Genomic DNA, 27,895 nt, shown 5'->3' with positions numbered 1-27,895 from the left:
GCAACAGTTAAAAATTTTAAATCATTGAGATAATATTTCCGATCATTTCCATACAATTAAAATCACGAGAAATACAGAGACGACAATCTATTACGATTTATCTTTCTTATTGTTGCATTAATAAAACTATTTTTATTCGCAAAAAAAATCAACACCTCTTGGAGCGATTGGAGTCAAAATTGAACCAAAGCCTGTTTACGTATGGATTCACATATATTCCAAATTTCAACCAGAACGTAGCATTACTTCTTGAGATAGGGCACTCACAATGGAAAAAAAGAACGGGTGATTGTGCTACCCCTTTTTAGCTGTTGACACCAAAATAAAATCAGCTCTTATACCCACTAAGGGCTACTTGTCAAAAATTTTTTGTTTGATTCCGTTCGTTATTTCTTGAGATACAGCAGTCACAATTGACGACAAAAAACGTTCTATAGCTCAACCCCCCTTTGAGTTATTGACACCAAAATTGAATCAGTACCTGCTCCTGTTAATGGCATCATATGGACCAAATTTTGTTTGATTCCGCCAGTTACTTCCTGAGGAATAGCAAGCACGCGTAACTCAAAAAACGTCCCATTGCTCCACCCCCCTTGGAGGAATTCGCGCCAAAAACCAATGGGCACAAGTTCACATACGGGCACATATGTGTACCAAATTTCGTTCGATTTCATGCGGTAGTTTTTGCTGTAGAGAGGCCACAAAAAACTGGTCACACACAGACGTGACACACATACATACACACATACATACATACACACACACACAGACAGACAGACATTTTCCAAAAATAGTCGAAATGAACTCAGCGCACCTCAAAACGTTCGAATCCGTCAAAATTCGAAATTCGAAAATTTGCACGAATCCAATACTTTCTTCTATATATTAGATATAGAAGAAAGTAAAAATCTAGTGACCTGAAGAAAAATGAATCACACAATAAAATCAAAAGAAAACTTAAGTTAAAATTGATAACCTGGATCAATTTACAATGTTGCCACAAAACGACAAATTTTAGTTACAACAAGAAATTCAACCAGCACTATACAAGCCAACTTTTCTGTATACCATACTTGCGAACCTTTGAAGGGGAAAAAAAAAAAAAAACAGGAAATTCCACTAGAGGTGATTCACCAGCGACATATTTTCCAAAATTATTACATAATGCTTTTAAATACCATGAATATTAAATTTAAAGTGAAATGGGGATTGTTCGCAGATGTAAACTATTTGGTAGCAGCAAAAAAAATAAAAATACTACAAAGAAAAAACCAAATAATGAGTGAATTTGCTTAAAGTTTTGTACATTCCATAGCCTCTACCAAAAAAAGTTGCTACAAAAATTTAATTCCTAATATCCATAAAGAAAAAAAATTCAATATTTTATGAAAATAAAATATAAAATAAGTAGGTATAGGGTAGCAGATGTTAAAATAACTTCAAATTTTCAAAATAATTGAAATATTTTTAAGATGCAAAAGGATTGAAATTTGATGCAATTTTCAGCAAAGCAAGTGTTTCGTTGAACATGCAATGTGGAAAGCTTTAAAAAATAAATTTTTACTAAATGAGTTATTTATTGGAAAAATCCTTTTACCCTAACATTGGTGGATGACTAGAAAAGTGCGCCATCTATTCAGAAAAAAAGTGAAACTTTTTGATGATTGATTGAAAAAACTGCAAAAACGGGAGAAACTGGTAAAAAATGGGATATTGGGAGATGGAAGCAGAAAACAGGAGCCTCTCGTTAAAAACAGTAGAGTTGGCAAGTATGGTACATCTACTTTGGAAGAAGAGTCATCTCTCTCTCTTGTTAAGCATAAGTTCTAAATTATTTGAAACATATCTTTTTACTGGGAGAATATACTTAAGGTTAAAACAAAATAATCTGATTAAAAATTAAAAATTATTACCTATTCATAAAAAGTGGCATATAAAGGGGAATTTGGGGATATACTTTCCTTAAACCAAAAAAAAAAATTCCTTTTTTGACAATAAAAAACAACAAAAATTAAGAGGTCCCTCTGACTACTTTCTTTTACGGGTACACCATTGTATGCTCTATACTTTTTTATGGACACATTTCAAACCCAGTCAACAGAAATGTTTCTGTGGAGCTAAAAGAAAGAAAACCAACCAATCATTTCCATTGGAAATGCTGTTGAAAGATGAATTTTGGATATATTCTTTTTTTGGGGGGTAAAACAGTGGATGTCATCCCTTTTACAAAAAAAAAAAAAAAACATGAATTTTCTTCAGAAATAAACTTTTTTAGACTGAAACAAAATATTCAACATTTTTTAATGTATTTATTTATTTTACCCTATTTTATTCCTTCCTACATACTTTATTCTTTTCATTGAACATTTCAAAAAAAAAAAAAAAACCTTCAATCCAGTTAAGTATGAACAAAAAACCATTCAATTCGATTCAAATAACAACAATCACAATTTTTATCATAATTAATCACAATTTAATCATTAATTAATCACAATTGTTTGTAATATTAATTATTTAATATTAATTTAGTAATCACAATTTGAGTTCGCGCTTGCCTAACTTATAACAGACTTGCACAAGGCGCAAGGTGCTGCAATCTCTTAATACGGACGGGTATCACGCTGGATTGGAAATGTTCAGCCAGTGCTTCGCTCCGCTATTTTATTTGTGAACTACTTTCGAGTTAGAAATGGCAAATTCAAATTTTGATATATGCCCTTCTGACATGAATGTGAATGAGCGGGTACCGGCAAATAAGGGATGAGTTCCACTTTGCTGTAAAAAACCTGGCGAGAAATAAGGGGATGGATATACACCGTTTAGGTGGTAAAACCAATGTTTACACATTTTTCAACAGTAAATATAAGCTACTTTGAGAAGAAAGAAATTCATGGGTCGATTGAAATTATATTACAGATTCTGAAAACGAAAAAAAAAATTTTTTTCTCCCAAAAGTGGTTATAATTTTTTATAACTTCCAAACATGTCTACCACATAAAAATGATGAAAAAGTCTACTGAAAATGGACAACTTGTTGTAAGCTCTTACAAGTGGTTGTACAGTTCCCAACAAAAACCTGTATAAATTAACTACAACGAAATGATTTCAAAAAGGAAAAGTGAATAAACTGAAAATGAAATATGAAAGTACAATAAGTATAGTATCAATCATATTTCCAAATTGAAATATAAATAAATGAAATGTAATTAAAGTAACCTATAAATAATTCTTTAAGATTTTTCGAATGAATCAATAAACAATGAACCATGAATTACCTTTAGCACACTTTTAAAAGGCATTTTATCAGTACCATCCCCTTGTTCATCACACCCAGTTTCAGAAATGTATATTTCTTCTGAAATGAAATTGAAAAAAACTTGTAAACAGATAAAAGAACAAATATAAATTACATTCAATAAAGGTAGCAGGATGATTAAGGTTACCATAAGTCCTGTTTCTAGTGACACAGTCCCGTTTTTAGATAGCCTTTCTCGCTGTCCCAGCATGTAGTTGCAGTATGCGCCCAGTAGGGCCGTTTCCATGGACACTTTCGACCCCGGAAAAAACCTGCTTTTCACCGCATTCTGGTTATTTGCGGGGTTTATGTGGTATCTTTCTACTCCTGCTAGCTTCTGGAGTGAAAGCGGTGTTTTTACCCGGAATGCATTACGCGAAACAAGTTCCTCTACTAGCTGCTAAGGATGCTGGGTAAAAACCGCTTTCTCTGGTACAATGGGAGAACCTTTTTTTTACAAGAAAACGGGGAATTTTTCAATCGGTTTTTTGTGGAGCCAGAGCGGGGATTTACTGGGTCGAAAAGTGCGCTATAAACGCGGCTAGTGTTAAGAAGAAACAGAAAGGGACACTGGGAATATTTCAGCCAAAATTCGTGCTAATAATTTGAATCGTGAAAACTATTGAAAGAATTTGATAAACAAAAAAATGTTTTTTTGGGAGTTTTTTTTCTTGGAAGAATAAATTTAAGTAGCCCTACTTATGCTGATAAAAAAATATTCATACACTAGTATCTTGTGGCCATTACGAAACTTTCTTCTATATCTTCTTTACTAATAATAAAGCTTGAAGTGTGGATGTCTTGATGTCTGTGACACGCATAACGCCTAGACCGTTCGGCCGATTTTCATGAAATTTGGCACAGAATTAATTTGTAGCATGTGGGTGTGCACCTCGAAGCGATTTTTTGAAAATTCGATTTTCTTCTTTTTTTATTCCAATTTTAAGAACATTTTACCGAGCAAATTATCATAACGTGGACGAACGAAGTACCATAACGTGGACTAGCAAATTACCATAATGTGGACGAGCAAACTACCATATGCGACCATGGGCGAGCAAATGAACATAGCAAATTGGGGAGAAATTCTTCCTCCATTATTTGTAAATATACAGGCGAACCAAATGACCTTTTAGTTTTCTGCTACGGGCAAGGCCGTGCGGTTACCGCTAGTTACTAATAATAAAGCTGAAAGTCTCTCTGTCTGGATGTCTGGATCTCTGTGACGCGCATAGCGCCTAGACCGTTCGGCCGATTTTCAGGAAATTTGGCACAAAGTTAGTATGTAGCATGGGGGTGTGCACCTCGAAGCGATTTTTCGAAAATTCGATTTTGTTCTTTTTCTATTCCAATTTTAAGCCCATTTTTCACAGAAATTTAATAAAATGGGAAAGAATTTGTTCTGAAAATTATCTTTCTTTTCTTTACTTCTTTATCTTTCTTTTCTTTACTTCTTTATCTTTCTTCTTTTCTTTTCTTCCTTACTAATAATAAAGCTGAAAGTCTCCCTGTCCGGAGGATGTCTGGATGTATGTAGGATGTCTGTGACGCGCATAGCGCCTAGACCGTTCGGCCGATTTTCAGGAAATTTGGCACAAAGTTAGTATGTAGCATGGGGGTGTGCACCTCGAAGCGATTTTCCGAAAATTCGATTTTGTTCTTTTTCTATTCCAATTTTAAGCCCATTTTTCACAGAAATTTAATAAAATGGGAAAGAATTTGTTCTGAAAATTATTTTTCTTTTCTTTACTTCTTTATCTTTCTTCTTTTCTTTTCTTCTTTACTAATAATAAAGCTGAAAGTCTCTCTGTCCGGAGGATGTCTGGATGTATGTAGGATGTCTGTGACGCGCATAGCGCCTAGACCGTTCGGCCGATTTTCAGGAAATTTGGCACAAAGTTAGTATGTAGCATGGGGGGTGTGCACCTCGAAGCGATTTTTCGAAAATTCGATTTTGTTCTTTTTCTATTCCAATTTTAAGCCCATTTTTCACAGAAATTTAATAAAATGGGAAAGAATTTGTTCTGAAAATTATCTTTCTTTTCTTTACTTCTTTATCTTTCTTCTTTTCTTTTCTTCTTTACTAATAATAAAGCTGAAAGTCTCTCTGTCCGGAGGATGTCTGGATGTATGTAGGATGTCTGTGACGCGCATAGCGCCTAGACCGTTCGGCCGATTTTCAGGAAATTTGGCACAAAGTTAGTATGTAGCATGGGGGTGTGCACCTCGAAGCGATTTTTCGAAAATTCGATTTTGTTCTTTTTCTATTCCAATTTTAAGCCCATTTTTCACAGAAATTTAATAAAATGGGAAAGAATTTGTTCTGAAAATTATCTTTCTTTTCTTTACTTCTTTATCTTTCTTTTCTTTACTTCTTTATCTTTCTTCTTTTCTTTTCTTCTTTACTAATAATAAAGCTGAAAGTCTCTCTGTCCGGAGGATGTCTGAATGTTTGTAGGATGTCTGTGACCCGCATAGCGCCTAGACCATTCGGCCGATTTTCAGGAAATTTGGCACAAAGTTAGTATGTAGCATGGGGGTGTGCACCTCGAAGCGATTTTTGGAAAATTCGATTTTGTTCTTTTTCTATTCCAATTTTAAGCCCATTTTTCACAGAAATTTAATAAAATGGGAAAGAATTTGTTCTGAAAATTATCTTTCTTTTCTTTACTTCTTTATCTTTCTTCTTTACTAATAATAAAGCTGAAAGTCTCTCTGTCCGGAGGATGTCTGAATGTTTGTAGGATGTCTGTGACGCGCATAGCGCCTAGACCATTCGGCCGATTTTCAGGAAATTTGGCACAAAGTTAGTATGTAGCATAGGGGTGTGCACCTCGAAGCGATTTTTTGAAAATTCGATGTGGTTCTTTTTCTATTCCAATTTTAATAAAAAAAAAACTATCATAAGATGGACGAGTAAATTACGAAATTATCATTACGTGGAACCGTAACATGGGCACAAGCCAATTGGCGAGATACGAAATTATCATAACGTGGAACCGTAAGATGGGTACAAGCCAACTGGCGAGAAAATTCACCATACATTATTTGTAAATATACAGGCGAACCAAAAGACTTTTAATTTTTCTATTACGGGCAAAGCCGTGCGGGTGCCACTAGTCTTTCTTATAAATTCTGATCCCTCCCTAAGCTTGATGAAAAAACAATATTCCCAGCAAAAAAAAAAAAAAAAAAATGCACCCAAAAACTTGATGAGCATTCCAATTTCTGAATTATCGCAAAAGCAAAGCAAAGGTCGAAATTTGAAAGTTATTTTAAAAGCCTAGCTTGCATTAATTAGACATTGTATTTGTTAACAAACATAAGATGGCAACAGTTAAAAATTTTAAATCATTGAGATAATACTTCTGATTATTTCCCAACAATTAAAGTCACATGAAATATGCAGACGACAGTCTATTGAGATATATTTTTCTTATTGTTGCATTAATAAAGCTAATTTTTATATCAAAAAAAAAAAAAATCAGCCCCTCTTGGAGTGATTGGCGCCAAAATTGAACTAAGGCCTGTCCACATATAGGTTCACATTTGTTCTAAATTTCATCCAGAAGGAAGCATTACTTCTTGAGATATAACACTTGAAATGTAAAAGAAAGAATGTTAGATTACACCAACCCCTTTTCAGCTATTGACCCCAAAATAGAGTCAGCTCATGTACCCTCTAAGGGCTACTTTTCGATAAATTTTTGTTTGATTCCTTTCATTATTTCTTGAGACATAGCAATCGCAAGTGACGGCAAAAAACGCTCTATAGCTCAGCCCTTGTTTGAGATATTGACCAAAATTGAATGAGCACTTGTACATGTTAGGGGACACATATGAACCAAATTTTGTTTCATTCCGCCAGTTATTTCCTGAGGAATAACAGGCGCGCATAACTCAAGAAGCGTTCCATTGCTCCGCCTCTGAAGGAATTTGCTTCAGTGTTGGCAAAAACCCGGGTTTTTTTAAAAAAGCCCATGGACCCAGGGTTTTTTAAAAGAAATGTGGGTTTTTTTGTCTTTTTTTAGGGAAAATGTAGGGTACTTGTAGCATATTGTAGTGTAAGTATATGAACAAAGCACAAGAATTGTCTTGGGGTAAAAAAAGCTGGAAAACTAGTTAAAATTCAGCGTTTTCTGAAGAAGAGTATGAAAGACGACGAAACCCAAGAATGGTGAAGTTTCAGATTTTTTAGTTTCCATGATTACCAACAGTTAGGGCAAAATTACTTCTTGAGTGATAAAATCTATTGTTCGTTTTTAATTACTACTATTTTTTTTTTTTTTTGCATTTTACTTTATTGTATTTCATTTTTTTATGCAAAACTACTGTAGAACCTCAAGTAGTTTAAATCCCTATTTACTGAATTCCAGCTTAATCAAGACATTTCTTTGAATTTTATGTTGCCTGTTTTTCTATTTCTGTGTACAGATTAAGAAATATTAAACTTTTTTGTAAGATAATGAAAATACTGTACATCCTATTCTGTTTTCTGTCCGACCATTTGTAAAACCTGTTGATTTCTAAAAAAAAATATAACTTGTTAATTCGAAATTTGTGACGTGTCGGGTTACAGAAAATAATTCACATGAAAGCCTTTTAGCTAGAGTAGTTTCCTCTGTACAATCTACAAATATTGAGAAAACCAGACGTGACAGGACTTAGTCAAGATAATTTGAGTTATTTATTGACCAGTTAAAGATAAAAGTTAAATATATATTTTTTAAATCTTTGAAGTATTTTTAATGCCGTTAAGAGTTAAGAAATACTATTAATGTTCAAAATTAATTTTTTATGTCCATTGTCTGTGGTGAAGAACAAATAAAATAGAAGTTTAAATTGTAAAAGTATTTAAATTAATTACTTTTTAAAAAAACTTCTCAAAAAATTTTAAAAAACCCAAAAGTGGGCTAAATAATGGGTTTTTTTAAATGGGTTTTTTCAAAAAAACCCATTGGGTCCAACCCAATTGGGTCCAATCCGGCCAACCCTGATTTGCTCCAAAACCAATGGGCACAAGTTCACATAGGGACACATATATATATGTACCAAATTTCGTTTGATTTCATGCGGTAATTTTTGCTGTACAAAAATTACCGCATTCTGTTGTGCAGCAGCCGCAAAAAAAAACGGTCACACATATACGGACACATACACAGACAAACATTTTCCAAAAATGGTCGAAATGGACTCATCACGCCTCAAAATGTTCAAATCCATCAAAATTCGAAAATTTGCACGAATCCAATACTTTCTTCTATATATTAGATCTAGAAGAAAATAAAAAAAAAAGAAGCTGGTTTTCACTTGAGAGATATCCTCACTTAAATGTATCAATAAAGCTATTTCTTAGCTTTTAAATAGCTTTGTTTTTACAGGAATATGATCATGAAAGTGAGTGGTAGGTGCCATTTAGATGGGTTTGGTCTGACATAGTCTTAACAGGGAAGGTGTGGTCTCACAGACCGCTCAAAAGTTCATCTGTTCACCCCTATTTCATTTTCAGTCCAATTGAATGGTTTTTACCAGTAGCTTTTTGTTTTGTGACCTTGAACATTCCTCTTGCTTATCAGTACCTTAGGGCAAGTGCAATGGTTTAAATTTCATTGCATTCTTTAGTAGTGGTCTATGAGACCACATCTCCCCTTCAATTTTCATCAGTAAGACATGGCTCTTAGCATTAGAACCGTGGATATAGGTTCATTTATCTTATCCGCATTATGCAGAAGCAGCATATGAGTTTCTCGAAAAATCTTGAGACTCTAGCGAAATTTGCCCAGAAAAGGTATATTTCGATTCAAAATTCAAAAATATTCTTTCCCTGTACTAATAAAAATTCAAAGAACATCTGAGATAAATTACAATTATGTATTTTAATTACACAATTTTGAAAAAATTTGTAAATTGAGTGGTCTTTGAGTCCTTACGTCTACTGGTATGTCCTACTTTTCACCAAAAAAGATAAGAACCAAAATAAAATCTTTACCATTATTTTTATACACCTATGAGTTATCTGATCAAAATAATAGCTTTACATTCAAGACCAAAGATTTAATTCTTGTTTAACAGTGTAATTATTCAATGTATGGTAGAACCCTGATTTAACGAACCTCTATTTAACGAATTTGGCGATTTAGCGAAAATGTTTCTTCCCCCCCCCCCGACTAAAATGAAGGCAAAACCCCTATTTACTGAATAATAAACCCTGAATTAATGAATTATTTTAACAGCCGAAATTTTTTTTTGTTATTTTGAGTAACGAATTATTGAATTGTCTTCCAAATGTTATATCCAGATTGTCGAAGCAGAAAAAGACTTTATCTAGGAATCAGCAATTTTTGGCGGGCGAGGGGACAACCAACGAATATTGATTTTGATGCAGAAAGCGATAATGAAACTCCTATTAAAACTGATACTTTTTCAAATGCTTTACATATATCCTGGAAACTGTAAAAACATATCTCATGCAGCAGGCTGCAAATGACACAAAATCTTCTTCTCTCCATAAAGTCGAAAGAGAACTATTTCGAGTCAAGTATCAAGGAAATTGTCAAACATCAATTACTCAGTAGTTTAAAATTTCAAATTAACTAGTGTGTAATGAGTCGTGAAGTGCTGAGTGTACACTTTCTAATTACGGATATTTTTGCGCAGTTGCTTATTAGGGGTTTTAGATAAGGCAAAGTGCAGTTTTTTTCCCCCCCACACCCCGATATTACGAATAACTTCGATTTAACATATAGAAGCTTCAATTCTGATGCGTTCGTTAAATCGGGGTCCGACTGTATTTTATGTTTAGCCGGCCTAAAAACGGTTGGATTTTCACACAAAAATAATTTGGGAGCAAAAAAGCATTTCTCGCAGTTCATAGCAATGTTGGGAAAGCAAATTGTAAGACATCATGTTTCATTCTTAATTTAAAATCAGTACCACTGAAGTAAACTTGGGCACAAACACATTTTGCATCAGATGTTCATTTTAGGAGTTAATTTATGCTTTTTTTCCAAAAAAAAAAAGCAAACTAAATTTCGACTTTTTTCAAAACATGCTTTTGCTTGGGTTAACCATCCCGTTTTAAAGGGAAGAATCAATGGTTACTGGGATGACAATGGCTAACGAAACAAGATAAGTATATAACACAAGTTATATATATTTTACAATACTAATCATAATTTAATACTCACGTAGCTGAAGAGATTCTAAGCCGTTTTCAAGACTCATGGCAGTGTAATGTAGTCTGAAAATATTTTTTAAAATTCAGTAAGATATCAAACAACAATATTGTATTTTTCAAACTGGGGGCATTCCACGGTATTTTTGACATTATGAAGAGTCCGTAACGTGACCTTTTTTTGCCATAACTTTTTAATTTACCGTTTGATTTGCAAATTATTTTAATTTGAGCTGGTCTGTTGGTAGGAAAAGATCAAAATAAAATAATATGCTAATCAAACAGTAAATAAAAAAGTTATGGCAAAAAAGGTCACGTTACGGACTCTACATAAATGTCAAAAATAGTCAAGAAGAATGTTATAGCTTCAATTTAAATGAATATAAATTACGAAAACATTGATTATGAATTGAAAAGAAAATACCCGACTGCGAAAATCGCTAATAATCAAATTCAATGATTAATTAAAAGAATAAGTTAGAGTAAATAGGAAATCATAAAAAAAGTATGCAGAGAACACAATAATGTTTTCAAAAACATTTTAAAAAGGGATACGATAAGAAAAATTAAATGAACTAACAAGGAAAATGGAAAATTTTAAGCAGTGTCAATCGCTTGACATCTAACAGTAATATATCACAGGAAAACAACTTTTCTGCTTATTTTAGTAATTTCGTGATGCAATATTGAACAAGCAAACAACCGCAAAGAGGCAAAGAGCATTGTAGACGAAACCAGGATGTGGAAAAGTTGAGCTGTAATCATCCTGTTAAAATATTCAGCTATTAAAAAAAAAAAAAAGGCTGCACATAATTTTCAATAATAGTTCCCACAAATAAATAAACCAGGCTGGATTTTGCCAGTGTATTTCTCTCACAAAGACAACAAATAGTCACGAAACTTCTTTCATTGTAAAAAAACTTGAACCTTAAGGCAAGAGAACACGTTCGGATAAATCTGCAACGGTCTACTACTGACGTCACAGCTGCGTTGCCTTCTGATGTCATCGGAATGGGTGGAGTTACGTTTTTTTCAGCCGGTCTGAAATAAGCGGATTTACGTTGTTTTATTCTCGCTATTTTTTTTACTTTCTTTTCCTTCTTTTTCTTATACTTTTGTAATTTTAATGATACGACAATGATGTGATATGAGGAAATAAGAGATGTGCACATGGGCGCTGGCAAGGGGGGGGGGGTGGAAAGAGGACTTCTTATAAATACCTCACGGCTTTTGAAAAAAGAAATCAATTTCAATTGACATTTTTTTATATTAACTTTTTTACTAGTTATTTACAAGAAATTTAAACAAAAATCACTAGGTTTTCTTTTTTTAGGTGTTTGTATTATTTTTACGGGCATTCTTCATCCTTGACTAAAAACTAAATTGAATTAGTTAAACATATTGAAAAATTACAAAATATCTTAAGAAACTGCAAAATACATCACGATTGGTATTATTCCCTGCTTATGTTTACCTGAATTGGCAAGAAGGTGCCCCCCCCCCCTTCCCCCGTCGACTTTAAAAAATGAAGTTGTAATAATTTAAAAACAAAAACTTTTTAATACTTTTAAAATATTTTTAAGCATGTTTTTAATGATTATTAATACTAAATAAGAAAGAAAGTAAAAATAACTGCATTTTAAGCAAAGGGCAAATACAAAACTGCAAAAATACTGTGATCAGAAAAATGTAACTTTTGAACTGAATAATTAAAGAGAAATACGTCTTAGAAGTCGCTTTAAGATAAATTAAATAAATAAATAATTATTCACATATTTTTTTTTAAAAATTGGAAAGTCAATAAATAAATAAAAATTAATTTTAATTTTGACTATGTCTTTCGCAATCACGAGTTTGTGTGTGTGTGTGTGTAGGCGTGTGCGTGTAAGTCTATCTGCAGGCGTGTATCTGTAGGTGTGTGTGCAGGCGTGTGTGTGTGTGTTCGTGTAGGCATATGCGTGTGTGTAGGCTATGGGTGCAACCTGGAGGCGGTGCCCGCTGGAGTAGAAGTATGGGGAGGGGGTGGTGAATGTGGAGTCCCTCCAAAAATCCACCGGTGGTGGCAAAAATAAAACCAAAGGACGGACGGACGCCCAAAACGATCAAGTGAGAACAATAAGCAATTCGCAATTGCTGAATTTAAAAAAATGTAAAAAAAAACAAAAAAAATTAGTTTGAATTTTTGGCATCTTGAATTCAAATTATGTTTTTCGCAATCACGAGCGTGTGTGTTTGTGTAGGCGCATGTGTGTGGGTGCGTAAGTGTATGTATGCATGTGTGTGAGTGAGTGTTGTGTACGTGCGTGTGCGTGTAGGTGTTCGTGTGTGTGTGTGTGTAGGCGGGCGTGTGTGTGTGTGTGTAGGCGGGCGTGTGTGTGTGTGTGTGCAGGCGTTCGTGTGTGTGTGCAGGTGTTCGTGTGTGTGTGCAGGCATTCGTGTGTGTGTGCAGGCGTTCGTGTGTGTGTGCAGGCGTTCGTGTGTGTGTGCAGGCGTTCGTGTGTGTGTGCAGGCGTTCGTGTGTTTGTGTATCTAGGCATGTGTTTGTGTCTGTGTGCAGGCATGCGTGTGTGGGACATGGACGCCACCGCCCATCAAAAGTGGATTCCGGGGGACAGTGCTCAGGAGCTGCCGCGCCGCCGCCGGTGGACGGTGGTGCTGCAGCCCTGGTCCAAGCTGAAAAAGGAACCGGAACATCAAGGACTGTCAAGTGAGAGCAATAAGCAATCGTGATTGCTCAATAAAAAAGTTTACATAAATATGTTTTTGAGCAATCGCGGTTGTTTATTGTTTTTACTTGACAATACACTGTAAAAAATATCGGTGAAACATCGAACCAAAATCGGGAGAACATTTGCTGGCTCTTCTGTTTGGGGAAAGAATGAACCATAAAGCGGCGTCGTTTTCTTCCCGCACGAATGGTGAAAGCTGAAACCTAGAATGAGTCTCGCTCGCGCAAAAGACTAGTGCGAGGTTGAACCAAAATATTGATCGGTTGAGCGCGGGTGGATAGCATATGGTAAAACAATGAAATGGTTTTATTTAATGCGAAGGCTTAGAGTTTGATCGAACTGTATTTTGGCCCAACTTTAATATTAGAAGCAGTGCGTAGTTTAACGTACTATTATGTTGTTTTCAAGTATTTCTAAGAAATCGAAAATAAAATAAAAAATCTATGTTATTAAAATCTAAATGAGCAAAAAAAAAAAAAAAAAAATTCTGGTTCTATTGCATATTCTTTCATTTAATCACCTACGCCGTATTTCGATTTCATTATTAATTTTATTACTATTGACTCCAGTAATAATTATAATGTAAAACAAGAACTTATTTTTTTTTTTTTTACTTTTTAGGCATAAAGATATTTTTTCAATAATTATTGAAATATTAAAATTATACAATTCTTATAATTTTTATATTTCATTTAACTAATACAGAATTTGAGATTTTTTATTTATTTATTTTTGTTATTCTTCTTCTTCTTTTTTTTCTTTTGAGGAAAAATATGAGCAGATTTAAAAGTAAATGCTAAATTTGTGCTTTTGCCTTTGTGATGAAAAGTAAAACAAAACATAAATAATACAAAGTTAATGTCCAAATTTGCAGGACACTGCACACGTGTTTCGGGGGTTAAAAGGAACATCTTTTAAATGGGGAAGAATTAATCTCATGATATAAATATTATACATTGTTTCAAATGTGCTTGAACTTTTATTTCGTTTCTGTGTGAAGAAAAATGTATTCCAAGTAAATAAACGTATAAGCAGTAAAATTCACGTTTTTTTTTCGTTTATGCATCGAATTTTTCTTCAACTATTTTTGCACACAAGTCCTTTGATTTCATTTTTCTATGCTTATGATGCAAACTTCTCTGGTGCACGGGCCTCCATGAGCGTGTCCATCTTCTTCATTGGTGGCGCCCATGTCCTCTGGTCCTCGGGCCTCCGCGAGCATGTTCCTTCCCTTGGATGGTAGCGTCCATGCACCTCGAAATCGAATTAGTCATTAACGACCTTTCGACTTCACACATCCTTTTTAAGCGAAAACAGTATCCAGCACGCAACATCCAGTATCCAGCCCCAGGCATTCATTTGAATTTGAAGTCAATAATTCAAATTGCAGCGTTGCGGTAAAATGCATTAGTAGGAAAAAGAAGCCCTTTGAGTAGGGTCCCTAGGTAAATGATACAGCGACCTTTGCATGTTTTAACATGGGGCCGTATTCGCCTGATCGGTAGGGTGTTGGATTCGCAACTGCAGGGTCGCGGGTTCGATGCAGCTGGTCGGAGATCCTCCGTGTACGCTAATGGTGACAGGTTCACGTCACGTTTAATCAGTCGTGATCCTCGAAGTTTCTATTTCAAATCGATATGTCCGAGGGTGCTGGATCAGAGATTGCCCGGCTGCTGGTCTGGATCAAGAAACTTAACTGTTTTCAGGGTCCCATCTGACCAATGAAACCATGTGTAAGCGGTAGGTACGGAGACATGATCGGCCATATGTATAATTTTAAGGGGGGGGGGGAGCTCAGATATTTTCTTCATGGTTTAGCAGGATATTTTTCCCATAGAAACCGATTTCAGTGCAGATTAGACTTATTGAACTGTGAATTTTTAATAAATTATTCATTGATGGCTAGAGAAGAAATGTTTTTACATTTTTGCAAAGAAAAAAGTACTAAAAGCAAGGAGGTTCCAATATCTTAGGGGGGGGGGATTGAGCCCCCACTTGTCCCCCTATATGGGCCCCCTTGACGGGGGAGCCTGGAGTGTAGGCTAGGGTTATTTAACATGTTGACTACGAAGGTATTGCTGCTACTTTAATCTGCTATTAACCTATTACCAAGTATATGCTAGAGAAAAAAAAAGTTACACTTCATTTCATTTCATCCCCCCTCCCCCGAAATTTTAAACTTTTTTAATTCGATTCTATTTTTACAAGTTTATTCATTTAAAAAACGTATTGCTGGCTTTATATCCTTGAAATAAAAATCAACAAATTTATGGACTAACATTTGGCACTGGGGTGCTAAAATCAGATGTTCCGGTCAGCCGAACCCGGAACCCCTAGTGTTTAGATTCCAACCACGCTTGGTACTTGTTTTATCGACCCACTGAAGAAATGAAAGGCTGAGTTGACCGTGCCCAACCTTGGCATAGAACCCGGGTCTGCGGCGTAGCGAAACGAGCAGGGGACTCTTATTCAAGTCATCCTAGTTTATTCCATAAAATAATACAAAAAAACCGAAACTTTGTCAAAAGCAGTCATTTAAAGGAGTTAGGATGCCTGAGCACAAATGCACTAAACTTCAATAATGTATATTTTTCGTTTTAATCCATACCTCTGTTTCCTCTTATTCCTCATTAGAAATAATTTTGATTTTGTATAACAATATTGCCCCCTCCCCCCTCCCCATCCTGCTCTTCCATTTTCATTGTTTTTTGTCAGCCGTTTTATTTCACGGACTCTTAAAACCTATTGTTTCCCATAAACTTAGCTATTAAATTATCCCATTTAGCTATTAAATTTCATTTAATAGCTAAAATAAAAATATAATGGTTGATTAACTTGATAAACTTATTTTGACAATCGCCACCCTCTATTTTAAACTTTAATAATAATATTAACGAGAAATAACCAATGTTTTTAGTACAAATAAACAGATTTTTAACGGATGTCTTTATATCCAAAAGTTTAAAACTTTGATTTGAAAAAGAGGTTTCTGGAAACCCCGAAACACGTGTATTCAACAATCTATTTTTTTGTGCCAATAAACGTTAGATATTTCCTGTTATTTCTGAACTCAAAGGAATTAAATTATTTCTTAACAAAAAAATTCGATTTTTTTTTCCATTCTTTTTTCATATACCGTTTTATTTTACAGAAACTTAAAACCTATTTTTCCCCACGAAATGTTTCCCTTAAATAGCTAAAATAAAACATATTTTGGTAAATAATTTGAAAGATTAATCTTGATACCTCCTCTCCCCTCCCATTTTTCGAATAAAATAATCATATCTTTTAGAACTCCAGATTTATATCTTAAAAACAAATAATATTTTAATTAAATATGAACTAAAACCGTCATTTCTTTAAAAAATAAACTCAATTTTTGTTTTACAACAATAACAAAAAGGAAATAAAGATAAAAAAGAGAAATAAATAAATAAAAAAATAAGATCGAAAAGCGAAAAGAAAAAATTATCAAACGCGAAAATCAACTAGCAAAAGAAACGATGTGACGTCAGAAGGGTCATTAAAAGGTTAAGGAGGGGGTTTTACAAAAGTATTGCATTTATTACATGTAAATAGGAGTAGGTTTTACTGTTTCTTTGTTTTATTTGCATTGTGTGCAAACCCATTGCTTGCAGGCTTGAGCAGCTCATGTTTTGCAAGTTTTTCACTTCTTTTATGAGACACCTTTCGGACTAGAGTCTCTGTATGTAGGGACTCTACTTTCGACACCTTATTACGAAATAAATTTAATAGCGCATTGCACAAGATAATTTTCCTTTAATTTAGAACTAAATCAATGTGTATTTCACTCCCGCCCGAATTAAAGTTGAGCAGTTTTTTTCTCCGGCTTTGTGAAACTAGTGTATTTATGCTGCGTTCGGAAACAATACCGATTACACCATGCTGTTAATCACGTTGTGGTTAGGACACCACTGGTATTTTCTTGGTAAGCAGTGGGTTACGACCAAAGAGAGTGTGAAACTTGAAACACGAGAGAAATGGCCAAAAATACCATGTGATCTCGCTAACCATGTCGATTCAACGGGGTTAACCAATAGAGAGAGACCGCAGCGTTTCCGAACGCTGGTTGGGCCCAGGGATCTCGCAGGTTCCACCGCAAGCGTTCGAAAACGCTTTCGCAAGAGCAAGAACCACGGTGACTGTCCCTTGTTTCCAAACGTACCCTTACATTGCCGTGGGCGCGGTTTTTTTTTTTTTTTTTTGGAACAATATGCAATTAGTTTATACCTTATATTTGCTCCCCCGATGGAATTTTTTTGAAATGACGGTATTGAATGTTTTTATACAAACGTATGGACAGCCAAAAAATCTATTTTGACTTTCCCCGAATGAATTATGACGAAATTTCTCAATGTGTATGTGCTTATATATGTTCCTGATAACTTAAAGAATAAAAAGGAATTCTGCATAGAGCCTGTGTGGGCGTGGTATCCTGGGTGCTTATTCCAAGCTCGAAATTCACCTTGCGAGATTAGTTCTGATCGCCTCACTAGATGGCGCTATAGGGAAAAAAGCGGTCTCGAAAGGAAATTCTCGCAAGTAGCGATTCCAATCGCCAAAAGAAGGGGAAAAGTGACTTTTCGGGCGCTTATTTGCGGAGCGAAATCTCGACTGCCCTAAAGTAGGTGAGATTGTGCGATTTTTGTGATACAATTTGGGAGTTTGTCTTTCTGAAAGGTATTGGCTCGAGGAAAACGAATTTGGATGTTGCCAAACTTGGAGATGGTGCAGGGGGCAAGGGGGGGGGGATTAAAACTGCACTGAGGGGGGGGGGGCAAGTGGTTTTCGTTAAATTTTTGTGATACAAAAATGGGAGTTAGTTTTTCTGAAAGGTATTGACAAGCAGAAAACAAATTACAATGTTACGAACCTTGAACATAGTGAAGGAGAGGGAGGGGGGTTAAAACTGCGCTGGGGGAGGGGGGGGGCAAGTGGTTTTCCGTTAAAATTTTGTGACACAAAAATGGGAGTTAGTTTTTTTGAAAGGTATTGGCAAGCAGAAAACAAATTAGAATGTTACGAACCTTGAACACAGTGAAGAGGAGGGAGGAGGGTTAAAACTGCGCTGGGGGGCAAGTGGTTTTCCGTTAAATTTTTGTGACACAAAAACGGGAGTTAGTTTTTCAGAAAGGTATTGGCAAGCAGAAAACAAATTAGAATGTTACAAACCTTGAACATTGTGAAGGGGAGGGAGGAGGGTTAAAACTGCGCTGGGGGCAAGTGGTTTTCCGTTAAATTTTGTGACACAAAAACGGGAGTTAGTTTTTCTGAAAAGTATTGGCAAGCAGAAAACAAATTAGAATGTTAGGAACCTTGAACATAGTGAAAGGGGGGGGGAGGGGAAAACTGGTTGTCCGTGGAATTTTTGTGATAAAATTACGGCAGTAGTTGGTTTTTCTGATAGGTATTGGCACGAGGAAAACGAATTAGGATGTGGCCAACCCTAAAAATGGTGCAGGGGGCGGGGGGGGGGGGGGTTATAACTGAAAACATAAAATAGGTATATATGCAACATTTTTCGCTTTGCAATAAGTTTTCAAAGCTTAAAATGCTTAATTTAACTAATAACAACATTATAATGCACAAATATCCGAATTAAATTGCAGACACGTGTTAAGAACTTCTTTTTCAATGTAAAATGTTAGTTTGTGAATGAAAATGCATTCGGCTACGGTTGATAACTTCCATTGATTCCACTTTCTTGTAACCAAACCCATCATTTAGGAATTAAGGTAAGGGTGGGGGGGGGGGAATCGGGGGCACTCCAAATTTTCAAGATATAATGCATTTGAAATAATTAAGGGGCTAGGAATTTCCTACTCCCTCTTATTTTTTTGACCGTTCGACGGCCTGCACAAATGCGTCTAGGGCAAATTTTATGTAAAAAGCGTTTATAAATTTTATTTTTCTTTTGTACATTATCCCACTTAAAATTTAGTTTTTCACAAAAGTACTAGTTGTTTCTGAAAATTGTATGAATTTCAAATTTACACAGAATATACAATCCCTTTTTTTTTTGCGTTTTAGCGGGGGGGGGGGGGGGTGACATCACAAATTACCGCCCCGGGTGTCACCCATGCTTGGTACGCCACTGACGTAGGTAATTTTTTTTTCCTTTTTTTTTTCTTTTTGTCTTCTTTTGCTATAAAATCCTCCTCCCCCCTTTTTTCCTAAATTCTTTATTTATTACCTACTGTCAATATTCAATTTCAATTGAATTCAATTTGTAAGATAATTTATTTTCCTTTATTGAAATTTGATATTGATTAACTAATTACAAAACAGTAGAAAGGCTGGTAATTTCTGGGGAGTTGTTTCTAAAATTTGATTTTCCATTTCGCCAACATCAAAATTAGCAATATTATATAAATACTGTATTCGATTATACTGTAAGCATTTGTAAATTGGCTGCTATATAATATGATCGATTTCAAGGAAAAGAGAATGCTTCAAAATGCTCCTTTTTTCTTTTCTTCTTCAATTTAGGATCTTTCCTTTGGGTTGAACTTTAAAGTTCTTTATCAGCTGAAGAGAAATAATGATTGAAAAATTTATTCCTTTTACGAATATTTTTCAATATACATTTACAGAAGCAGAGTATTTATTTATTTTAAACTGCTCTTGTAACCAAGATTGCTGTTTTGACTTTTTAATCTTGAAAATAAAGATGGAATTGTGTAATCATAGGTACAAGTTGCTTGTTTTGAAAAACAAAAAAATCTAGAAAAGTAGTTTTGAGGATATCTTAAGATTGGGTCTTGGAAAACAATACCTAGAAAAAATGGAATTTAAAAACCGGAATATTGAAGAAGTAATACTTTTTATTTAGCATATGCTTATTTAATTATAATTTTAAAGGAGAAGAGAAAAAAAAATCTAGAACATGTCTTTGAAACTGAGATTGTTGTTATAATTGCAACTGGAGCGGGGGGAGAGTTGGATTTCACATTACTAATCCTAATATGGAAGATCATATATTCTGTTATGTCTGCTCCCATCCCCAAAAGCTCAATTAGCACAACAAACCTTTTACATTTTGTAGGGGTGACCCTCCCCCCGAATATCCGGAAGACTCCCCCTCCAAAAGCAAGAGCCCCCCAAATAAAAAAATACCCCTCAAGCCCCTTTAAAAATTTCAATGGCGCAATCAGCGCCATTGAAATTTTTACCCCCCCCCCCACATTTTAGTGTTTTTTTTATTCAATTTGAATTAGCAGATTTTTTCATCAAGACTCTTGGATGCCTCTAAACCTTTCGCACTCTGCACTTCATTAGACACGGCAACAACATAATATTCAATCCACGATTACGAACTATTTATATTTTTTCATCTGCATTTATGACGGTTAAGATTTTTTTTTAGTATCATTATTTTTTTTTAGTTATTATTATTATTTCGATTATAGTTTCTTGGGGAAAATATAATTCATATAAGACATTCTTACTAATATAGATGGTGTTATATAGTAAATCAACAAAATTTACGGATAATTTTTATCAAATTTATGTATTGGCTGTTTTAACCTCTTCGATTTTTGTTTTAGACACTGTAATATTGAAATATGCAAAAAATACGACTTACTTTTTGCCATTCGACTAAGCTTTTTGCACCGGAGCATTCTGCCATTTTTCCTTTGTGTACTATTTTTTAAAATTCTCGGAGAATTAATTTTTAAGAACATCAGGATTTGCTTCAAGAAAATCTAAAATTATTTCGGCGTGATTCTTTGTAACGTAAAACGTATTCTTTGAGGAATAGCCATTAGCGTGCCAGTCGTCAAAGTTCGCGCTTTTCCGTCCAAGAATTAAACAAAACAAAACTAGCTGCACTGAAAGGACATTGGTTGGAAGAAGTCACGTGTACCTCCTGGCCGACCAAACTAATCGAAAAAATCGGCGCCTCTTCGAAAGACAGCTGCGAGCTGTTCAGACTTCAACGTTGCGAGATTTTTTCGATAACATCGATCACGTGACGGGAAATCTCGAAGTCGAAACGTAAGTAGTTTAGAATGACCACCCTGATCGGTAAGGTGTTGGATTCGTGTCTGATATAGGTCCCGTGATCAATGCCAGCAGCTCGAAGATCCTAAATATGTTCGCTAATGGGGATTGGTGCACATTAAATCTGCAGTGGCCTCATTACACTACAGGTTACCTCTACCAACCATTTCAACCGGTTTAATGGGGACCTGAAGACAGCTCTTTTTTCAATCTAGACCAAAAGCTGAGCAATCTCTTATCCAGCACCCCCCCCCCCCTAGGGATTGATTCACTTAAAATACATTGCGACCACGACATATTTAACGTGCCCCAATCACCATTGACGAATACGGGTAGGACCTTCGATCGGCTTGTATCGAACCTGAGACTTTTTGGTTACGAGTTCGACGCCTTACTGGATAAGGTCACCACGGCATGCCGTGATCACAAAGTATCGTTTCTATTCCATATGGAACCTCGATGGATTCTTGGGGAGGTGCCGTTCTGTTCTGGATCAAAAACTTTTACGATCTTCACAGAGTCCCATCCAACCGTGACCGTCACCAACTAGCGACGGTCAAGATCCAACCGGTTAAACCACGCAAGTGATATAGGTACGGGAGACTCCGGAGTATACTGTGCGCCTCTGAGAAGTGGAGCTGTGGCCTTGAGCAAGTTCATTTCTTTCAAGGTAGAACAAACAGTAAGAAGAGGGATTTTTAGCGGAGAGTTGGGCTAACATCAAGCCTTATGACGTTTAACCGTTCTTCCTCACCCTTATTTCAGCAAACGGAATCGTTTAATCCGCCGACCAACGGAGCTCAACTTGCCAGAGGCGGACAGTAATGCAATGTATGGCCCGTGTGCGTTTTGTTATTATGTGTACGCTTCCCTTTTGGTTACATCCTTATATGATATAAAAGGGGTGTCTACGCTTTTTTTTTTTTTTTTTTGCAGTGGATTCTAATGTAATAAAAAGTTGCCTTAGTGTCTGGAGTACGGAAATGGCAGTCGACGCAGTTGGAAAGTGATTTTATAGTTTGGCCAACAAAAACTGAACTTCGTTAAAGGTGATTGGTTAAGATGATTTGTATGGAAGTTTCGTCAGATATCTATAATGTTTCAGAAGATGAGGCCATTAATAATAATTGCGCAGTTACTTCTGGAAGTAGTGCTACAAATGAAGAGAAAAGTCCTTCAAAATGTATACTCATGCGCCAAATTAAAATCCTTCAACGCAAGTTGAAACAAAGAGATGAAAAAAGTAAGAACTTACAAATACTGCTAAAAGCTACGTTAGACGTATAGTGCCTAGGCACTATAGTTAGACGGTATGACGAAAGATGAAATCTCAGGCATGTGTAGTCATCTAACGTTCAGACAGCTACTATTTATTTTCAGTAAGTTACAGTCCTATAGCCAGGGCTAAGGCAGAAATACATGAAATACACCGCCAGCTCAGTCATTTCTGCCGAGGGCTGCAGTTTCGTATTTGGCACTGTTGGCTTCGTTAAGAGGTTTTCCACCTCCAGCCTCCAGCTCACTCATTTCCTAAGCACGAAACTGCAGTCCTCGGCTGGAATGATTGAGCTGGCGGTGTATTTCATGTAGCTACTATTTAGTTCAACGGTAAAACAGTTTAAATTAAGGAGTAAAGCTAACGTGCAACAGCAGAAATTTTCCTCTTTTATGAATTGGTTTTGATTGTATTCGTTATTTACCCAAGAACTTATTGTGAAGTACAAAAATTAAATGGCCAAACTTTGGATTAGGGCATTGCAATCCAGGAATTTTTGAATATGTCTAATGTAGTATCTCTTAACCAACAAAGGGAAAGTCACTCCTCATTCAATGAGTATGTATGGTAGACCGGGTCGAGTTTGCGCGGATTTTTTTCAATGAATTTTCTAATTTTTCTGTTTTAACTTAGGAAATTTTAGACATTGTGGTTTTATGAAGCAGTTAATGGAGTGAATATTGGTATAATCAGTTGTTGCTCAGCTTGTGTTTTTAACCGTTGAATTTTTTTTTTTTGGTGTCCAAGTCGGTTGCGTAAACTTGCTCCAGACACGGGGTACGTTTACGAATATTTATTTTGACATCTAATGCGGTTCTGTTAGTGTTTTGAACATAATGTATTAATATCGCTAAAATAAAGCAAATTTATTACAGACTGAATAGTGTATAAAGTTGAAGCTGAAGGGGCATGAGGACAGCACTATATGATTGTAAGCTATAAGATACGAATATGCAACTTAATTAAAAATTAAATGGTAATTTTCAAAACTAAATGGCCGGAAAATACTAAAAATGTTTGAGACAGTTTGGAGCGAAAAAAGTGTCAGGGGCACGTTTAAATAAGACACAGAAAGGACGATCGTAAAGGTGCTCCGACGTTTAACGCGTAAACTTGCCCCGTCACCAAGTTTGAATTTATTTTTAACGCGCAAAAAAATTTAATGACATTTCAGTTCATACAAATACAATTTTCAAAAAAGGATAAAATTCTGCTAATTTTTACATATAGTAAAACCTGTATACAACGATACTGTTGGGACCTAAAAAAAAATATCGTAATAGACAGGTTATCTTTATAGACAGTTTGATGCTGACATTTTGCTGGGGCCAAAAAAAAAAGTTGTTATAGACGGGTTATCGTTATAGACAGTATCGTTATACTCAGGTTTCACTGCATTTGTTTTTTCTTAACTAAGTATTATTTATTCACGAAATAAGTTTCAAAATGTTCAACACAATATTTACTCAACTTGATAGTAAACAGATTATTCTTTCTGCATGCTGGACCGAAGCTCGACTAATGCTCAAAAACTTGTGAGAATATTCGCTAGGGAGTAGCATCAATCTGTTACGACTGTTAGCTCTCCACTTATAATTCGTTTTGAAAAAAGGGCACTGCGTAGACGTGGCCCATGCGTAAACGTGCCCCGGTCTACCCTACTTACTTTGACTTTACTTATTGCCATGGTAACTTGAATCCTTCTCACAGAAGCTCTGCCCCTGTGATTGGTACTGCATAATTTTATCAACACGCCGAGTTACTAATTCTTTTCTTTAAAATCAGTGTACTGGCATCGCCCCTCGAAGGTTCCCATCATGCGGTGACATACCAGATGGAAGTTCCTCGGGATGTATACTGGCAGATTAATAGTCACCTGTGCTATTGAATGTGCAACAATGAAAGTATCGTTGATTAATGTAAGAATGGAATTTATTGCCGCAGGTGATGCGTTGGCAAATATTTAAGTACTAGTGGTACCCGCACGGCTTTGCCCGTAGTAGAAAATTAAAAGGTCGTTTGGTTCGCCTGTATATTTACAAATAATGGATGATGAATTTCTCGTCAATTTGCTATATTCATTTGCTTGCCCATGCTGCAGTTCCACGTTATGATAATTTCGTAATTTACTTTTCCACGTTATAATCATTTGCTGGGTAAAATTCTCTTAAAACTGGAATAGATAAAGAACAAAATCGAATTTTCGAAAAATCGCTTCGAGGTGCACACCCCCATGCTACAAACTAATTCTGTGCGAAATTTCGTGAAAATCGTCTGAACGGTCTAAGGCGGTGAGCGCGTCACAGAGATCCAGATATCCAGACAGAAAGACTTTCAGCTTTATTATTAGTAAAGATAGAGATAAAGATTCCAAATTCTTGGATGAAAAGTAAAGGGGTGTCTTCAGTTTCGGAAACGAAACCCATTCAATGCCACCTACAAAATATAATGAATTCAAATGTAATTTGCCTATATGTATTTCAGAATTATACGAGCTACCTTTTTTCAAAAAGTGATTTTGAATATTTTAAAAGCAAAAATGTGAGATTTTTTCATACTTAGTTCGAAGTATTATTTTGTACGTATGTTAAGACTCATATTTAAGAGTTTAAGTACAAAAAAAAAAAAAAAAAAAAAAAAAAAAAAAAAAAAAAAAAAAAAAAAAAAAAAAAAAAAAAAAAAAAAAAAATTAGAAAATTTAAGTGAACCGTTGCTTCATAATCTTTATTTAGATTTGAAGTTGAAAACTGTGATTACACAATACTTTTTTTCCCTATTAATTTTCATCACAAAAAAAAATTAACCCTTAACATATCTTTTAAGGGCTTCAGCCAGGCTTGTCATTGTCAGGAAGGAGACAATCGGCCACTTCCATGGCTAAAAGAGTACATTTCAATACATTTACCATTATACTAACGAGCTGATGTGTGCATCACATGACTTCCTTTTACACCAATTTAATGCTATTTCCCTATTATTGCAATTTTAATGGGATTCTCTCTCTAACTCTTTAAATATCACTAGCAATGGCCACATTGAAAGCAGATTTAAAAAAAAAAAAAAAAAATCGCCAAGTTGGCGACAAAACTTGGCAACCAAAAGACTGGCGATATATCGCCAAGTGACCGCCAAATTATAACACCACTTGAGTTTGCATCGAAATTAACAATGATTTCCCCCCAAAAAGGTGCAAATGACCCCTTTAGAAACACCCGAATGCAACCAAAATAGGAGGTGCACAACTAGACCCCACTACGAGTCTATGTACCAAATTTCAACTTTCTAGGACATACCATTTTTGAGTTATGCGAGATACATACGCACATACGCACATACGCACATACGCACATACACACATACGCACATACATACAGACGTCACGAGAAAAGTCGTTGTAATTACCTCGGTGATGGTCAAAATGGATATTTCGCGTGTCTATACATTCTTAGGCACTTTTCCGCATGTGGTTGAATCGAAAAAAAAACTCAACATTCATTTGGGGGTGAGCAAAATGGAAATTAAGGGCGATTTTTGAGTGAAAATTTTTTCGCGAATACAATACTTCCTTTTTTGTAAAAGGAAGTAAAAAATACTCCCATTTTCCTTGTTTAATCGGAAATTCCGTTAAGTGCAGTTTTGTTATAAGCGGCTCCTACTATATTAGCTTGTTTGTTTATGTTTATACTATCAAAAATACCCGGCGTTGCCTGGGTCAGTAATAATTGTGAGAAACAATCGCTACTTTCATTCGTTTTCTGTTTTAACTGAAAGAACTCAAAACGCACCGCTTCGACGTGATTAAAATTCGAGCTTCTTCCTTATCCATAAAAGTAAAATAGCAAGAAGTATAAAGAACGAACGAGTATTCATTTAGAAACGAAAGCACGAATTGATGCATATAAAAATTTTAAGAATTTCCAAAATATGAACTAACAAAAACAAATATCACAAAAAAAACCGTGCGCTTTTCTTACTTAAATAGTACATATACACAAAAAAGATCTCAACTATGTTTCTATAAGTGGGCAAAAAGTAGAGTTTCCAAATGCTTAAATGACTTTAAATTCATGTTTGCTCCTGAGAAGCCTTGATTCAAAATTTTCATTATAATTACTATTAATATTGCTGTTGTAAGGCAACGAATTTTTGCAACAATGGGTTTTATATTTCAATCATTTAATGGGGAAATTACATGAAATTTACTGTTTTCCATCATAACTTTTTGAAACGAAGTTTTTTAGAAATAAATTATAGCCTATGTTGCTCCCTGATAATGTAGCTATCTATGGTGAAAAAATGGTTAAAATCGGTCCAGTAGTTTTTGAAGATTACCTCGGACATACATACACACTCAAGTAGCCATTTATGTGCATTCGACTCCCGCTACAACGCGATTTAACTTACGCGAAATGGCTACAACGCGAATTTTTCACGAGTAACGAATTTTAGAGCTAATGCGAATTCCTCGTCCACAACACGAATTTTTTAGAAGAAAGTATCGGCTTCATTATTGACTACTAAATATTGATTTCATGAATGTTATTACATTCCTTTAGCATCAGAGCAGTTAAAGTTCTCACATTAATTTGGCCTACACCTCGCGTTGTCAGTACATCAAATAACATCTCAATCAGCTTCTTTCATTTATTATTATTCTTTTAATTCTAAATATTAAAGTTGATAAAATATAATGGCACCTTGATGCGCTGTTTCATCTAAAGTTTGTGAAGGTGTAAAGAGAGAGTTTCTGACAAATAATAATTAAAAAAATAATAATAATAATTTGAATTTTGACATTTTGAATTCAAATTATGTTTTTCGCAATCACGAGTGTGTGTGTTTGTGTGCGGGGGAGGGGTATGTGTGTGTAGGCATGTGTGTTTGTGTCTGTGTCCAGGCATGAATGTGTGGGTAGTTGTGTGTATGTTTTTGTGTGTGTATGTATGTATGCGTGTGTATGTGTGTGTGTAGGTGTGTGTTTGTGTATGCGTGTGTAGTTGTGTATGTATGCGCGTGTGTGTAGGACATGGATGCAGCCTGGAGACGGCTTTCGCTATAGGAGCAGCATTGTGAGGAGCCGGTCGACGGTGATGGTGCTGAGGGTGGCGGTGGGAAAATAAAATGATAGGACGCCAAAAACAGTCAAGTGAGAACAATAAGCAATCGTGATTGCTCAAAAAAAAAAAAAAAAAAAAAGGTTAAGATTCTCGATATGCTTGAACAACTACAAAATGTCAACGGTAGCACAATAAGTATGCGTCTATCTTCTATACTTAGAGTTAAAAGTCGAAACAAAAGGATATCCATAAAAGTTCAGAACTTAGTTTCAATATTGAAGCTTGCAGAGTGTATGAAAAGTAAATAGTAATATGAAAATGGAATCTGCTGTTGTATTG

General features: G+C 35.3%; 1 protein-coding gene across 1 annotated transcript in view; it reads right to left on the bottom strand.

The window, feature by feature from the left end:
* Positions 1-6,515, bottom strand: part of LOC129225039 (asparagine--tRNA ligase, cytoplasmic-like) — a 55,887-nt gene extending 49,372 nt beyond the window's left edge. Inside the window, exons 1-2 of the mRNA XM_054859585.1 lie at positions 6,497-6,515; positions 3,276-3,352 (exon numbers count right to left, since the gene is read on the bottom strand). Of these exons, the coding sequence (XP_054715560.1) occupies positions 3,276-3,352; positions 6,497-6,515 (96 nt within the window). The remainder of the gene's footprint in view (positions 1-3,275; positions 3,353-6,496) is intronic.
* Between the last annotated feature and the right edge of the window lie 21,380 nt (positions 6,516-27,895).

Source organism: Uloborus diversus, chromosome 6 (genome assembly GCF_026930045.1).
Source record: "Uloborus diversus isolate 005 chromosome 6, Udiv.v.3.1, whole genome shotgun sequence".
NCBI classification, from domain to species: domain Eukaryota; kingdom Metazoa; phylum Arthropoda; class Arachnida; order Araneae; family Uloboridae; genus Uloborus; species Uloborus diversus.
Note: the sequence above shows the minus strand (reverse complement) of the source record. Positions and strands in the feature narration are given on the sequence as shown.